At 37.0% G+C, this 15,334-nt stretch overlaps 1 protein-coding gene and 25 non-coding genes across 26 annotated transcripts in view; all 26 read right to left on the bottom strand.

The window, feature by feature from the left end:
- Positions 1-200: 200 nt before the first annotated feature.
- The window catches only part of LOC126967950 (uncharacterized), a 41,470-nt gene continuing 26,336 nt past the window's right edge, over positions 201-15,334 (bottom strand). Inside the window, exons 5-7 of the mRNA XM_050812666.1 lie at positions 10,158-10,593; positions 1,994-2,143; positions 201-1,063 (exon numbers count right to left, since the gene is read on the bottom strand). Coding sequence (XP_050668623.1) covers positions 536-1,063; positions 1,994-2,143; positions 10,158-10,593 — 1,114 coding nt within the window. The 3' untranslated portion in view covers positions 201-535. The remainder of the gene's footprint in view (positions 1,064-1,993; positions 2,144-10,157; positions 10,594-15,334) is intronic.
- LOC126971236 (5S ribosomal RNA) lies at positions 2,770-2,888 on the bottom strand. Its single transcript, XR_007730874.1, has one exon. It is a non-coding gene; the product is annotated as a 5S ribosomal RNA (ribosomal RNA).
- LOC126971233 (5S ribosomal RNA) lies at positions 2,972-3,090 on the bottom strand. Its single transcript, XR_007730873.1, has one exon. It is a non-coding gene; the product is annotated as a 5S ribosomal RNA (ribosomal RNA).
- LOC126971231 (5S ribosomal RNA) lies at positions 3,174-3,292 on the bottom strand. Its single transcript, XR_007730872.1, has one exon. It is a non-coding gene; the product is annotated as a 5S ribosomal RNA (ribosomal RNA).
- On the bottom strand, positions 3,376-3,494 carry LOC126971227 (5S ribosomal RNA). Its single transcript, XR_007730871.1, has one exon. It is a non-coding gene; the product is annotated as a 5S ribosomal RNA (ribosomal RNA).
- LOC126971221 (5S ribosomal RNA) lies at positions 3,578-3,696 on the bottom strand. Its single transcript, XR_007730870.1, has one exon. It is a non-coding gene; the product is annotated as a 5S ribosomal RNA (ribosomal RNA).
- Positions 3,780-3,898, bottom strand: LOC126971215 (5S ribosomal RNA). Its single transcript, XR_007730857.1, has one exon. It is a non-coding gene; the product is annotated as a 5S ribosomal RNA (ribosomal RNA).
- Positions 3,982-4,100, bottom strand: LOC126971211 (5S ribosomal RNA). Its single transcript, XR_007730856.1, has one exon. It is a non-coding gene; the product is annotated as a 5S ribosomal RNA (ribosomal RNA).
- On the bottom strand, positions 4,184-4,302 carry LOC126971202 (5S ribosomal RNA). The gene has a single exon (XR_007730854.1). It is a non-coding gene; the product is annotated as a 5S ribosomal RNA (ribosomal RNA).
- On the bottom strand, positions 4,386-4,504 carry LOC126971198 (5S ribosomal RNA). The gene has a single exon (XR_007730853.1). It is a non-coding gene; the product is annotated as a 5S ribosomal RNA (ribosomal RNA).
- On the bottom strand, positions 5,720-5,838 carry LOC126971193 (5S ribosomal RNA). Its single transcript, XR_007730852.1, has one exon. It is a non-coding gene; the product is annotated as a 5S ribosomal RNA (ribosomal RNA).
- LOC126971185 (5S ribosomal RNA) lies at positions 5,922-6,040 on the bottom strand. Its single transcript, XR_007730848.1, has one exon. It is a non-coding gene; the product is annotated as a 5S ribosomal RNA (ribosomal RNA).
- LOC126971178 (5S ribosomal RNA) lies at positions 6,128-6,246 on the bottom strand. The gene has a single exon (XR_007730843.1). It is a non-coding gene; the product is annotated as a 5S ribosomal RNA (ribosomal RNA).
- Positions 6,330-6,448, bottom strand: LOC126971172 (5S ribosomal RNA). Its single transcript, XR_007730842.1, has one exon. It is a non-coding gene; the product is annotated as a 5S ribosomal RNA (ribosomal RNA).
- On the bottom strand, positions 6,532-6,650 carry LOC126971166 (5S ribosomal RNA). Its single transcript, XR_007730841.1, has one exon. It is a non-coding gene; the product is annotated as a 5S ribosomal RNA (ribosomal RNA).
- Positions 6,734-6,852, bottom strand: LOC126971162 (5S ribosomal RNA). The gene has a single exon (XR_007730840.1). It is a non-coding gene; the product is annotated as a 5S ribosomal RNA (ribosomal RNA).
- On the bottom strand, positions 6,936-7,054 carry LOC126971159 (5S ribosomal RNA). Its single transcript, XR_007730839.1, has one exon. It is a non-coding gene; the product is annotated as a 5S ribosomal RNA (ribosomal RNA).
- On the bottom strand, positions 8,270-8,388 carry LOC126971155 (5S ribosomal RNA). Its single transcript, XR_007730837.1, has one exon. It is a non-coding gene; the product is annotated as a 5S ribosomal RNA (ribosomal RNA).
- LOC126971140 (5S ribosomal RNA) lies at positions 8,472-8,590 on the bottom strand. Its single transcript, XR_007730835.1, has one exon. It is a non-coding gene; the product is annotated as a 5S ribosomal RNA (ribosomal RNA).
- On the bottom strand, positions 8,678-8,796 carry LOC126971133 (5S ribosomal RNA). Its single transcript, XR_007730824.1, has one exon. It is a non-coding gene; the product is annotated as a 5S ribosomal RNA (ribosomal RNA).
- Positions 8,880-8,998, bottom strand: LOC126971127 (5S ribosomal RNA). The gene has a single exon (XR_007730822.1). It is a non-coding gene; the product is annotated as a 5S ribosomal RNA (ribosomal RNA).
- On the bottom strand, positions 9,082-9,200 carry LOC126971121 (5S ribosomal RNA). Its single transcript, XR_007730821.1, has one exon. It is a non-coding gene; the product is annotated as a 5S ribosomal RNA (ribosomal RNA).
- On the bottom strand, positions 9,288-9,406 carry LOC126971114 (5S ribosomal RNA). The gene has a single exon (XR_007730820.1). It is a non-coding gene; the product is annotated as a 5S ribosomal RNA (ribosomal RNA).
- On the bottom strand, positions 9,490-9,608 carry LOC126971108 (5S ribosomal RNA). Its single transcript, XR_007730819.1, has one exon. It is a non-coding gene; the product is annotated as a 5S ribosomal RNA (ribosomal RNA).
- LOC126971105 (5S ribosomal RNA) lies at positions 9,692-9,810 on the bottom strand. The gene has a single exon (XR_007730817.1). It is a non-coding gene; the product is annotated as a 5S ribosomal RNA (ribosomal RNA).
- LOC126971271 (5S ribosomal RNA) lies at positions 9,894-10,012 on the bottom strand. The gene has a single exon (XR_007730883.1). It is a non-coding gene; the product is annotated as a 5S ribosomal RNA (ribosomal RNA).

Below are 15,334 nucleotides of genomic sequence, written 5' to 3'. Positions count from 1 at the left end.
GCTATGCTAGCTATGTGTCCTGCCCAATGCCACTTTAGATTCGCAACCGCTGGACATTTCGGTGACATTTTTTTCTAAAGTAACAAAAAAATCAAAGTTACACACGTTAAAATATTGATGAAAAGTATTTTACTTGAATGTGTGAGAAAAATACAAATAAAACAAATACCATTTATAATAATGATTTACTCAAACTGCTTCGTATTAATCAAGTACAAACTATATTTCTTCTAAATTAATTCAATTTACTACAACGTTAAAATAGCAGCAGATCTAAATATTAGATAGTTTTAAAAAACACTTCAAAACCGAGGTAAAAACGATAAAATTAATAATATTAAAAACAAGTGGAAATAATTAAAAAAATATATCAATTATTCTAAAATCACAACCAATCTGGAATGTTCGGCCTCTTAATCTAAATCACATAATTCTTGCACTGTTATTTAAAACTAAAAAATTCAAAACTTAATAAACTCTTTGGATTCTTAAATGCGATCGTACACTCAACCAAATAGATTAATCTTAAGCCAGCTTAAAAAATAATTGAATCAATTTCGTCATTTAATACGGAAAGGTTCTCTTCAGAGATCTTTTCCAGGCCGCCGGTTACACAATACTTGGCAGCGGCGAGTCCCTCCTCGATCTCTCGTTCGATGATCTCGAAGTCATCATCGTCACACTTGATATTCTCGTCCGACGAAGAGTCCTGGTAACTCATCACGTTCTCGATGTTCACCTCCACTTCTCTGTCATTGGTGAGGAGTGATGGGCTACTGTTGCTCATAGCTCGGGTTTCCTGAGTGATGTTTTTAAGGAATACTTCGGATTTTGGTCTAGATTTGAGTCTGTCGCTGAGCATCCTGAGGGCCGTGACAGGGTTGTTTCGTTTGGGGCAGACGCGCTGTATTTCCTCGACGAGAGAGATGCGCTTGTATACCACCGTGTCGGTGTGTTTGTGTTTGTGTGAGCACGGGTGGTTGTGACCGTCGGTCGCGTCACGTGACTCCGTGTCGGAATCGCACCGGAAGTACAATGAGTCGCATCCGTTTTCACGCTTCACCTGTTACAAAAGTTACAAATAAATAAATCAAAAATATTTAATGTTATAAAATTAACTTGCGACTAAATGCTGGAAATTCTAAGGTTAAATTTAGATTGCAATAATTGACGAACATAATATGTTTACATTTAATTTCATACATTGAACCACTTGTGTACAAAATAATGCAAAATTGCATAAAGAAGACTAAAATCGAATACCATTGCATCAGATACCATTTTAGTATTGAGATTGAAAATTATAGAAGACCCAGATATTTTATAGTAAGTTTAATGTACTATTAGATCTAGCCGAGCAAACACATTACTTTATGAAGACGAAATTTGTTTCATTTAACGCTACAATCTCTAATTCTATTTTATTTTTTATATGTAAGCCAAATGTAGGAATAGAAATAGGCAACAGGAGCCTCTCAGGATAGCCTTAAATACTATTTTTTATAATAAACAGTTTACGCGCTGGTGTGGTTGGAACACAATATTCTACAAAGATCCTCAGTACATCAGCCACAATAGTTTGTGATACCGCTGGGTTCCCGCTATATAACCATGTTGTTCTAGCCAGTGACGTCATTAGATTTAGGACAAAATATTACATACCTAAAATATATCCCAACTGACTACAAATTCGCCTCAATGCTCCAACTATTCAACGTCGTTCATCATAAGAATTTGCATACACTTTGTTAGTGGGCGGTATAACCAAATATCCAAGAAATTAGTGGCCAGAAGCTTTTTTTTTTTTATGGAATAGGAGGACAAACGAGCGTACGGGTCACCTGGTGTTAAGTGATCACCGCCGCCCACACTCTCCTGCAACACCAGAGGAATCACAAGAGCGTTGCCGGCCTTAAAGCTAGTTAATATTTGGCTCTGTTGTCAAAGTTATTCCATATGTTTGATACGGGCGCGGTCGTATTACAGCACGCACCTTTATCAAGCAGCAATCATCTTCTTTCTCGCACAGTATTTCATGTAGAGACCCGTGCAGCGGCAGGATCTTCACTCTCCCTCCGAAGTTCTCTTGTATTTGTGTTGACAGCTCATCGTCTATGTATATGTCCTCAGTGCTTCTAGCCTCCTAAATAAATAAACTATTTTATATTTTATTGACACCAGAACTGGCCTTAAAACTTGTGCCCCCTTTTTAACCGAATGTATAAATGGGAAAGGACGGATTAGCAAAATAAAGCTGTGCAAATATATTATAGTAACATATGCTTCAGTTATGAAAGAGAATACAGATTTCACGATGAAATCTATCGGATATGACGTATAATGTTTAAAGAACTAATTTTTAAAGCGCAAGTAACATTTTGAATTTGCTTTTTGGAACAAGAGACAAACTAGCCCACGTACAGGTCACGTGGTGGTTCATTGCGGCCCACACTCTCGTGTACCATGACAGGAATCACAGGTACGTCACCGACATTATGAAACGTGCAATAAACATACGAATGAATTCGAAGACCGCATATTGGCACGTGACGGGCGAGCATCGAACCGGGCGCACCCATGTGATTCATACTAATTGCGTTACAGACGCTACTTTACCTAAATAATTCGGGGACACTGATGAATTAGAGCAATATGGTCACAAAGGTGGCTATAAAGTATGGGAGCAATAAGTCAACAAGCGTGGGAGAGATTTTTTATGTTGTTGTCACCAATAATAACAAAATTTAACTTGACCAAGGTAAAACAAAAAGCCAACATCACGCGGTGTTCCCAAGCGGTCACCCATCTAAGTACTGACCGCGCCCGACGTTGCTTAACTTCGGTGATCGGACGAGAACCGGTGTATTCAACGTGGTATGGACGTTGGCGATAGATCGTTCGAACATTATCAACCAATAATATTAACACCAATTAACTAAACCAAAATAAAATAAGAGTTAACTGAACAAAAAGCCAACATCACGCGGTGTTCCCAAGCGGTCACCCATCTAAGTACTGACCGCGCCCGACGTTGCTTAACTTCGGTGATCGGACGAGAACCGGTGTATTCAACGTGGTATGGACGTTGGCGATAGATCGTTCGAACATTATCAACCAATAATATTAACACCAATTAACTAAACCAAAATAAAATAAGAGTTAAATGAACAAAAAGCCAACATCACGCGGTGTTCCCAAGCGGTCACCCATCTAAGTACTGACCGCGCCCGACGTTGCTTAACTTCGGTGATCGGACGAGAACCGGTGTATTCAACGTGGTATGGACGTTGGCGATAGACCGTTCGAACATTATCAACCAATAATATTAACACCAATTAACTAAACCAAAATAAAATAAGAGTTAAATGAACAAAAAGCCAACATCACGCGGTGTTCCCAAGCGGTCACCCATCTAAGTACTGACCGCGCCCGACGTTGCTTAACTTCGGTGATCGGACGAGAACCGGTGTATTCAACGTGGTATGGACGTTGGCGATAGACCGTTCGAACATTATCAACCAATAATATTAACACCAATTAACTAAACCAAAATAAAATAAGAGTTAAATGAACAAAAAGCCAACATCACGCGGTGTTCCCAAGCGGTCACCCATCTAAGTACTGACCGCGCCCGACGTTGCTTAACTTCGGTGATCGGACGAGAACCGGTGTATTCAACGTGGTATGGACGTTGGCGATAGATCGTTCGAACATTATCAACCAATAATATTAACACCAATTAACTAAACCAAAATAAAATAAGAGTTAACTGAACAAAAAGCCAACATCACGCGGTGTTCCCAAGCGGTCACCCATCTAAGTACTGACCGCGCCCGACGTTGCTTAACTTCGGTGATCGGACGAGAACCGGTGTATTCAACGTGGTATGGACGTTGGCGATAGATCGTTCGAACATTATCAACCAATAATATTAACACCAATTAACTAAACCAAAATAAAATAAGAGTTAACTGAACAAAAAGCCAACATCACGCGGTGTTCCCAAGCGGTCACCCATCTAAGTACTGACCGCGCCCGACGTTGCTTAACTTCGGTGATCGGACGAGAACCGGTGTATTCAACGTGGTATGGACGTTGGCGATAGATCGTTCGAACATTATCAACCAATAATATTAACACCAATTAACTAAACCAAAATAAAATAAGAGTTAACTGAACAAAAAGCCAACATCACGCGGTGTTCCCAAGCGGTCACCCATCTAAGTACTGACCGCGCCCGACGTTGCTTAACTTCGGTGATCGGACGAGAACCGGTGTATTCAACGTGGTATGGACGTTGGCGATAGATCGTTCGAACATTATCAACCAATAATATTAACACCAATTAACTAAACCAAAATAAAATAAGAGTTAACTGAACAAAAAGCCAACATCACGCGGTGTTCCCAAGCGGTCACCCATCTAAGTACTGACCGCGCCCGACGTTGCTTAACTTCGGTGATCGGACGAGAACCGGTGTATTCAACGTGGTATGGACGTTGGCGATAGATCGTTCGAACATTATCAACCAATAATATTAACACCAATTAACTAAACCAAAATAAAATAAGAGTTAACTGAACAAAAAGCCAACATCACGCGGTGTTCCCAAGTAGAGGTGACGTTAATCGTTAATATTGCTTAACTTGTTAAAATGCTTATACGAAAAAAAATAACATGTTACGCAAAACGCTAATTATTATAACACTGTTAAAAATTACAATTCACAAGTAACTATACAGCGTTATGTTTTTCTGCTTAGTTAAATTTCACCATTTGTTAATTTAACATTAGTACAACATTTTATTTATGTTAGCAGTTAGTTACTATTAATTAGAATATTAAACAATCTGCATTTTTTTTGGTATTTATGAATCAGTTAGTTACTGGGTGTTAGACAGGTCACTAAACTAGGTACGACGTGTTAAATTTAAAAAGGTCACATCAATCAATGAATTTTCCTCCATACTTAAAACAGGCTTAGGACTGATAGATTGAATGACAAACTCTTGCTGCACAAGTTGCAAACAGCACTTTTGTTCTAACTCCTCAAAAAATAGTCCCATATAGCAGCAGTACGTCGTCGTTCCACCATAATAATAAATAAGTTTTTCTTACACTAAACCTAGACCTAAATATTATATTTAGAGTTATTTTAATATTTTAAATTTTTTGTACACTGAACACTAATAACTAATACTAATCAACTACTTTGGTATAAGAAAAATAGAGAATTAATTTAATTACCGAAATGAAACTAAAAACCAAAAATATTGTTCGACACAATAATGTTCGACACGGCCCCGCTATACAAAATTATGACTAATTGAGTAACACTGAAGTTGAACAGAGAAAAAAACATTCGTTATAATTTCAAATTATTAATGTACTTATATGTTTTACCTAATTCATTGAAGACTTGGAAAATTAAATGCTAATTTATCGTGCAAGTGAATAGCTACTGCTTAAGTCATAAATAGCAAATTTGATCAATATTTCTCAGGTTTAATAATATAAATGCTAATTTTTCTCATTTAAATAAACATAGACTTTATGATATTATAAATAAGGCAACAATTTGCATCGTATTTTTCTGTCGGCCACCTAGCGTCACTTATGAAAATTAGTTTATTTTGCAATAATAAAAGTTGCGATAATAACCAATAATATTAACACCAATTAACTAAACCAAAATAAAATAAGAGTTAAATGAACAAAAAGCCAACATCACGCGGTGTTCCCAAGCGGTCACCCATCTAAGTACTGACCGCGCCCGACGTTGCTTAACTTCGGTGATCGGACGAGAACCGGTGTATTCAACGTGGTATGGACGTTGGCGATAGACCGTTCGAACATTATCAACCAATAATATTAACACCAATTAACTAAACCAAAATAAAATAAGAGTTAAATGAACAAAAAGCCAACATCACGCGGTGTTCCCAAGCGGTCACCCATCTAAGTACTGACCGCGCCCGACGTTGCTTAACTTCGGTGATCGGACGAGAACCGGTGTATTCAACGTGGTATGGACGTTGGCGATAGACCGTTCGAACATTATCAACCAATAATATTAACACCAATTAATTAACTAAACCAAAATAAAATAAGAGTTAAATGAACAAAAAGCCAACATCACGCGGTGTTCCCAAGCGGTCACCCATCTAAGTACTGACCGCGCCCGACGTTGCTTAACTTCGGTGATCGGACGAGAACCGGTGTATTCAACGTGGTATGGACGTTGGCGATAGACCGTTCGAACATTATCAACCAATACTATTAACACCAATTAACTAAACCAAAATAAAATAAGAGTTAAATGAACAAAAAGCCAACATCACGCGGTGTTCCCAAGCGGTCACCCATCTAAGTACTGACCGCGCCCGACGTTGCTTAACTTCGGTGATCGGACGAGAACCGGTGTATTCAACGTGGTATGGACGTTGGCGATAGACCGTTCGAACATTATCAACCAATAATATTAACACCAATTAACTAAACCAAAATAAAATAAGAGTTAAATGAACAAAAAGCCAACATCACGCGGTGTTCCCAAGCGGTCACCCATCTAAGTACTGACCGCGCCCGACGTTGCTTAACTTCGGTGATCGGACGAGAACCGGTGTATTCAACGTGGTATGGACGTTGGCGATAGATCGTTCGAACATTATCAACCAATAATATTAACACCAATTAACTAAACCAAAATAAAATAAGAGTTAACTGAACAAAAAGCCAACATCACGCGGTGTTCCCAAGCGGTCACCCATCTAAGTACTGACCGCGCCCGACGTTGCTTAACTTCGGTGATCGGACGAGAACCGGTGTATTCAACGTGGTATGGACGTTGGCGATAGATCGTTCGAACATTATCAACCAATAATATTAACACCAATTAACTAAACCAAAATAAAATAAGAGTTAACTGAACAAAAAGCCAACATCACGCGGTGTTCCCAAGCGGTCACCCATCTAAGTACTGACCGCGCCCGACGTTGCTTAACTTCGGTGATCGGACGAGAACCGGTGTATTCAACGTGGTATGGACGTTGGCGATAGATCGTTCGAACATTATCAACCAATAATATTAACACCAATTAACTAAACCAAAATAAAATAAGAGTTAACTGAACAAAAAGCCAACATCACGCGGTGTTCCCAAGTAGAGGTGACGTTAATCGTTAATATTGCTTAACTTGTTAAAATGCTTATACGAAAAAAAATAACATGTTACGCAAAACGCTAATTATTATAACACTGTTAAAAATTACAATTCACAAGTAACTATACAGCGTTATGTTTTTCTGCTTAGTTAAATTTCACCATTTGTTAATTTAACATTAGTACAACATTTTATTTATGTTAGCAGTTAGTTACTATTAATTAGAATATTAAACAATCTGCATTTTTTTTGGTATTTATGAATCAGTTAGTTACTGGGTGTTAGACAGGTCACTAAACTAGGTACGACGTGTTAAATTTAAAAAGGTCACATCAATCAATGAATTTTCCTCCATACTTAAAACAGGCTTAGGACTGATAGATTGAATGACAAACTCTTGCTGCACAAGTTGCAAACAGCACTTTTGTTCTAACTCCTCAAAAAATAGTCCCATATAGCAGCAGTACGTCGTCGTTCCACCATAATAATAAATAAGTTTTTCTTACACTAAACCTAGACCTAAATATTATATTTAGAGTTATTTTAATATTTTAAATTTTTTGTACACTGAACACTAATAACTAATACTAATCAACTACTTTGGTATAAGAAAAATAGAGAATTAATTTAATTACCGAAATGAAACTAAAAACCAAAAATATTGTTCGACACAATAATGTTCGACACGGCCCCGCTATACAAAATTATGACTAATTGAGTAACACTGAAGTTGAACAGAGAAAAAAACATTCGTTATAATTTCAAATTATTAATGTACTTATATGTTTTACCTAATTCATTGAAGACTTGGAAAATTAAATGCTAATTTATCGTGCAAGTGAATAGCTACTGCTTAAGTCATAAATAGCAAATTTGATCAATATTTCTCAGGTTTAATAATATAAATGCTAATTTTTCTCATTTAAATAAACATAGACTTTATGATATTATAAATAAGGCAACAATTTGCATCGTATTTTTCTGTCGGCCACCTAGCGTCACTTATGAAAATTAGTTTATTTTGCAATAATAAAAGTTGCGATAATAACCAATAATATTAACACCAATTAACTAAACCAAAATAAAATAAGAGTTAAATGAACAAAAAGCCAACATCACGCGGTGTTCCCAAGCGGTCACCCATCTAAGTACTGACCGCGCCCGACGTTGCTTAACTTCGGTGATCGGACGAGAACCGGTGTATTCAACGTGGTATGGACGTTGGCGATAGACCGTTCGAACATTATCAACCAATAATATTAACACCAATTAACTAAACCAAAATAAAATAAGAGTTAAATGAACAAAAAGCCAACATCACGCGGTGTTCCCAAGCGGTCACCCATCTAAGTACTGACCGCGCCCGACGTTGCTTAACTTCGGTGATCGGACGAGAACCGGTGTATTCAACGTGGTATGGACGTTGGCGATAGACCGTTCGAACATTATCAACCAATAATATTAACACCAATTAATTAACTAAACCAAAATAAAATAAGAGTTAAATGAACAAAAAGCCAACATCACGCGGTGTTCCCAAGCGGTCACCCATCTAAGTACTGACCGCGCCCGACGTTGCTTAACTTCGGTGATCGGACGAGAACCGGTGTATTCAACGTGGTATGGACGTTGGCGATAGACCGTTCGAACATTATCAACCAATACTATTAACACCAATTAACTAAACCAAAATAAAATAAGAGTTAAATGAACAAAAAGCCAACATCACGCGGTGTTCCCAAGCGGTCACCCATCTAAGTACTGACCGCGCCCGACGTTGCTTAACTTCGGTGATCGGACGAGAACCGGTGTATTCAACGTGGTATGGACGTTGGCGATAGACCGTTCGAACATTATCAACCAATAATATTAACACCAATTAACTAAACCAAAATAAAATAAGAGTTAAATGAACAAAAAGCCAACATCACGCGGTGTTCCCAAGCGGTCACCCATCTAAGTACTGACCGCGCCCGACGTTGCTTAACTTCGGTGATCGGACGAGAACCGGTGTATTCAACGTGGTATGGACGTTGGCGATAGACCGTTCGAACATTATCAACCAATAATATTAACACCAATTAATTAACTAAACCAAAATAAAATAAGAGTTAAATGAACAAAAAGCCAACATCACGCGGTGTTCCCAAGCGGTCACCCATCTAAGTACTGACCGCGCCCGACGTTGCTTAACTTCGGTGATCGGACGAGAACCGGTGTATTCAACGTGGTATGGACGTTGGCGATAGACCGTTCGAACATTATCAACCAATAATATTAACACCAATTAACTAAACCAAAATAAAATAAGAGTTAAATGAACAAAAAGCCAACATCACGCGGTGTTCCCAAGCGGTCACCCATCTAAGTACTGACCGCGCCCGACGTTGCTTAACTTCGGTGATCGGACGAGAACCGGTGTATTCAACGTGGTATGGACGTTGGCGATAGACCGTTCGAACATTATCAACCAATAATATTAACACCAATTAACTAAACCAAAATAAAATAAGAGTTAATTGAACAAAAAGCCAACATCACGCGGTGTTCCCAAGCGGTCACCCATCTAAGTACTGACCGCGCCCGACGTTGCTTAACTTCGGTGATCGGACGAGAACCGGTGTATTCAACGTGGTATGGACGTTGGCGATAGACCGTTCGAACATTATCAACCAATAATATTAACACCAATTAACTAAACCAAAATAAAATAAGAGTTGATTGAACAAAAAGCCAACATCACGCGGTGTTCCCAAGCGGTCACCCATCTAAGTACTGACCGCGCCCGACGTTGCTTAACTTCGGTGATCGGACGAGAACCGGTGTATGCAACGTGGTATGGACGTTGGCGATAGAGCATACTGAAAAAACTCTACAATTAGTTTTGTAAGGAGTCGTTATGTTTCTATGCAGAGTTTAAAAAAAAGGAGTTGTTTTTTTTTTTTCAAATTTCATCTCAAATGTACATTGTCCAGTAAATATATACTGTGATTACCTGAATAGCATTGAAAGCTTGGCATCTCTTCAGAGCATGAACATGACCCTCCTCGGAGACCGTATCGTCCAAAGACACACTTATCTTGTCCTTGCCGCTATCACATACCGTCACGTTGACACAGTTATCCAGAACTTGTAAAGTATTTTCACCGGAGCGACTGAACGTAATCTGCACCAACGGCTTATTGTTACCGTTGATCTTCACTTTCGAGAAACATTTTACTGGCGTTTTTTCTCCATTACTTTCTAGAACGTTCACGACTTTGTGTGTCAGTTCATCGGTTCTTCTCGAAGCTTCTGACGCCGTCTCAGAGAAGTCCTGGGCTATGGACTGTAGTTCTTTCTGAATCAAGTGTCGGATGAACTCCTCAATGCTGCGCGTGTCTGTAGCCTGATTTACTGTTTGTTTGTGGATCATGTCATCCGTTATTGTTCTGAAAATTAAATTAAATAATTAACTCAGTATATGTACCTACTAATATTGTAGATCGATAACAAACCAATAGTAATGCACCCATGTGACATAGTAAAACCATAAAGATATTATTTATAATTTCACATTGATTAAATTATGGAGAAACATGTTTATACTTATAACTACCACTTTTCAATTGCCACTACATTATCCGGGTTTTAATCCAACCAACATAATTGTTCTCAAATTAACTATCTATCTCTACTCTGTGCTTAAGTTAAAAAACACGTAACTATTTAAAATTTTCCAATGATGGTGACAACAGTCAAATAAATTATATTGGGGAAAATTTAAATGGAAGAATAGTAAAGAAAGTAAGAAAGTATAGTAACTATGTTATTACGAATACTAGTAACGCCAGTTGTCCAAATAAGACACAACCTTTTCCTTAACCCCTTACACCTTTATCCTAGCATCTTAGCCGGTACAAGTTAAGAATAAACGGCAAGCCGCGACATCTATGGTCGTATGGCGTAACAGATATTCCATCAAGTAGCACGCGAAAGTTGAGCAGCCGCAACATTTTAATTACACATCCAGGATCCTCCTATCCTAGTATTCCTGTAGATTTGCCGCCGTGAGATCATAGTGATTTCTTCGTTAAGTGTCCCGCGAAATTTAAATTGAGGTTTGCCAGTACGCTGAGGCGAATCTCGAAGTACCCAGGATCTTGCAGAAGATGTGAGTACCGGCTATTACCTTTACTCCAATGATTCCTGTTCCAACGGATTGTCATGCACTATTATAAAACAAAGGAATGTCGCAAATATCACCTGAGAAGGTTGGTAATTCTATAGGCGCTAACTTAGGTCTAGACTTATGTATAACGTTCACATTATCATAAGAACCCGACACGACGCTCGATTGCACTGCGTATTGATGGATTGTATCGTTTGCGTATCTTTTTACGCGACTATACATATAAAGATTCTAATGCTACTAGACTATTATAGTCAGGCTTTGCGGAAGGCGTTAATATAATAAGCGGGTGTTATATTTCTTTTTCTACATCCATGCTTTAAATCCTCTATTAAAGATTCAGAAACAGTTAGCTTATTGCCAACATTAAAACACCAAATGTCCTAATAACCATTACATCATCCAAATGAGTGTTGTAATATTATCCTATATATAATATTAGGTAGGGAGGGGGAATAGCGCTTACTGGGTAATGGCGCTCACCTCTGTAACTCTGTTAAATTGCAACGTAGCAACATGGCACGTCCCGTGAAGCACGAGGGAAGAGGGTCTCTAACAGACAGCGGTGCAAACGGACAACCAACTCGCGTCATGCTACCGTGAAGTGCGTTTCTGCATTTGCGGCCTTGCTGATCTAAATTTTGGTTCGGTGTTTTTTGTAAGTCAAAAAGTTTAATGCTTTATTAATTATTAATTTTACCTTTCTGACATAAAACTATTCTATTTTGTGATAATGCAATCAATTTTAAACTATTGGGTGCCTATTTTTTTTAATTTTAAATTAATTACAAAACGACCATTTAGGGTTATACCGGTCACCTGAGCGCAATTATTAACTTATTTTTTTTATCGTTGTAGATATGATATGATGTTACAGGTCTTTTCTATAAAGTATACGTACTAGTTGCGAATATAAGTAAAGTAGAATCTGGATTTAGAGCCTCGGGAATTTACTCATTGAATTTTATGGCAGCGTCGCTGATAGCCCAAGAAACGGATCAAATCGCTGAAGACCAAGAGTCAAATGTTCAAAAGGCGCATCTTTTCTGATGGTATGGCCATAATTTATGGACCATCAAAGAAGGATCAATGCTCTGAATCTGTTTCGGCTATAGCTTGTGCCCAAGAACTTGATGATGAGTAAAGAACTCCGGTATCGTTTTCTACTATAGCAGCAATACCAACTGTTACACCATCTTCTTAGCCAGGTCAAATAAGTCTTTCCTTGCACCAACCAATGCTACCATATTAACTGCGACTCCTATGAAATTATTTTAGAGGATAACACAAAGAAAAAAAAACAAAACTCAATAAGACCAGAAAGGATGATAAATTAATACCAAAAATAGTTGTCAAAGCAAAGAAGAACAAACATATTAAACAAAAGTCTTAAAAGAGAAAATTTTCACAAGATAGTTCTTCAAAAAGTAAAGTTGAAGAGCACCTTTGAGACGATGACAGTAATGACGAAATTATGGTCAATGATGAAAATTATAACAAATTTATTATTAGCTAAGAATTTGGAAAACAAATAACGTATAAAATAAAACGTATCTCTGTACCACCATTTACGGGCTTTGGTGTCATGCTATATATTATTCAGAGTGGGATTCGCCAGAGGGATATCTCTGTCATTGATGTGTCCAAAAATAAAATTTTTCTATTTCTAATTTGAACTACCTCTAACAATAATTATTATTATATTATATTATAATAATTGAAGTTAATTTGATATCGAAGACTTTGGTGATACAGATTTCTTTATTGTAAAAGCTTGATCTCATAAATATTTCTTAAATTAAAATCTTTCTTATAAAAGTCGATAAAACATGTTTGAGCGTTATTACCCCGTACCCTGAGCGGCATTACCCACAGTCAGGGGGAATGCCGCTCAAACATTTTTTTTTAAATGTTTTTCTACTGCTAATAGGTTAAAGATATATGCTTTTGTTGTTAGATTGGTGATAACTCGATAGCTAAAGATTTTGTTACTTTGCTTAATTTTGATTTATAACAATTAATTTGAAAAATAAACCATGTTTTCCTTAAGTGAACGCCATTCCCTACCGTACTGAATTTCATAACAACAAATTCCTTTGTTTTTTCGATCCCTTCATGCGCTAAGTTTCAACAGACAGCCACATTCTAATTGCTCGATGCGTGGTATCTGTATGAATTAAAAAAAAAAAACATTTTCAATTACGCGCGTTCCACATTACCGAAACGTCGCGAGCCGAAAAAAAAATGTAGGTTATTCGAATTCCCGCCATTTTTATTGTTTTGTTTACAAAAATGAGGGTTTCACGTTTTGTACACCGCCGGGTATTTTAAACGCTCCAATGTAAATTACTACTAAAATAAATAATTATTTCATTAACACTTAGTTTATTTGTATATAATCAGTAATGAATGATATTAGGTTAATACTAGGATTGGCTGTTTTATTGTTAGCAGTAAGCTAACTGTTTCAGAATCTTTTAGAGGATTCATATTATGGGTGTAGATAAAGTCGTCAAGTTAATAATTAGGTATTAAAACACTCATGTGATACTATTATAACACTCGGCTTCGTCTCGTGTGATAAACCCACATTCGTGTTTGAATACCCCTTATTACACAACAGTTGCATATATAACTATTAATGTTTCTCTAAACTCATTACGAAGTTCGTCAATATTCGCGGATTCATCTAGGAACCTTTTCTTAGCGACGATATCAATATTAATACTTTTCTGTGATAAATCGAATATATTTTGTACTATTTGAAAGCTAACTTCGCGTTCAGCTTGTAGTATGACCAATTCCGAATCTATCTCGCCTTTAGAATCCAAAGATTTACTTTCTTAGGTAGCATTGTTTATAATCGTAAGAAAATAATACAAACAAACTTGAAGGTAACTAATAAAGAGAATGCGACGAAATTAAGTATGTTCCTTTTAATCTTTATTACTTACTAGCTGACCCGGCAAACGTTGTTTTGCCATATAAAGTATAATTCACGCGATAGTTTTATAAGTAATAAAATATTGCCTATATTATAGCCTGTACATCATTTTGTTCTATTGTCAATAGTTTTTGCAGCGCACGCAAAAATAGGTTTTCGATTTTACACCTTGTGTTACAAAATAGCAATTTTATTACGGATCCCTAATTTTGAAAAAAAAAAACATAGCCTTCCTCGATAAATGGACTACCCAACACTGAAAGAATCATTCAAATCGAACCAGTAGTACCAGAGATTAGCGCGTTCAAACAAACAAACACTGCAGCTTTATAATATTAGTATAGATTATACATGAAACTTCAAATGCAAATTGCAATAAGTTATTATTTAATATCAATTTATGTAATTACTATTTTATTAGATTAACTATAAACTATATAAGTAATATTTTGCTGGGATACGTGCTACAATTAACACGGCGGGAAGTGTAATATATAGTATTGCAAATACTTATGCACGCAGTTGTAACTTTAACAGAAAACTATAATAAATCAAATAAACTTATTTAATTCACAAATTGAGACCTAATCAAGGTACCCTATTATAGGGCGGTTATAATGTTTTATACGGAATAATTGCTGCTAACTGGCTGTAACGCGGTATGATTTAATGCGGTAGGTACATAACCTAAACTATAAAATTCTAAAAGCCTCAAATCGGGCTCGATGAACCACAAATATGGTTGCACCAGGTAATTTAAAGTGGGCTGAACAGAACAGGAATCATTGGAGTAAAGGGAATAGCTGGTACTCCCCGAGTGGGTCCTTTTATAAATACAGTCCACTTTAAACTCAATGGGCACCCAAATATAATTATTATAAAACGTATGTAAAAATGTCGACATTGAATAATAACCGTAAGACCATAATATAATTACAGTGTAATAACAATAATAGTGGTTAACGTTTAAGTATGAAATTTCCGTTTTATTGTAATAGGTACTTCGAACACGGCAGAAACAGCTCGCAATATCAATGTCAATACTAGAAATAGAGAT

The sequence above is a fragment of the Leptidea sinapis genome, chromosome 1 (assembly GCF_905404315.1).
Source record: "Leptidea sinapis chromosome 1, ilLepSina1.1, whole genome shotgun sequence".
NCBI lineage: Eukaryota > Metazoa > Arthropoda > Insecta > Lepidoptera > Pieridae > Leptidea > Leptidea sinapis.
This window is presented reverse-complemented; position numbering and strand designations above follow the sequence as displayed.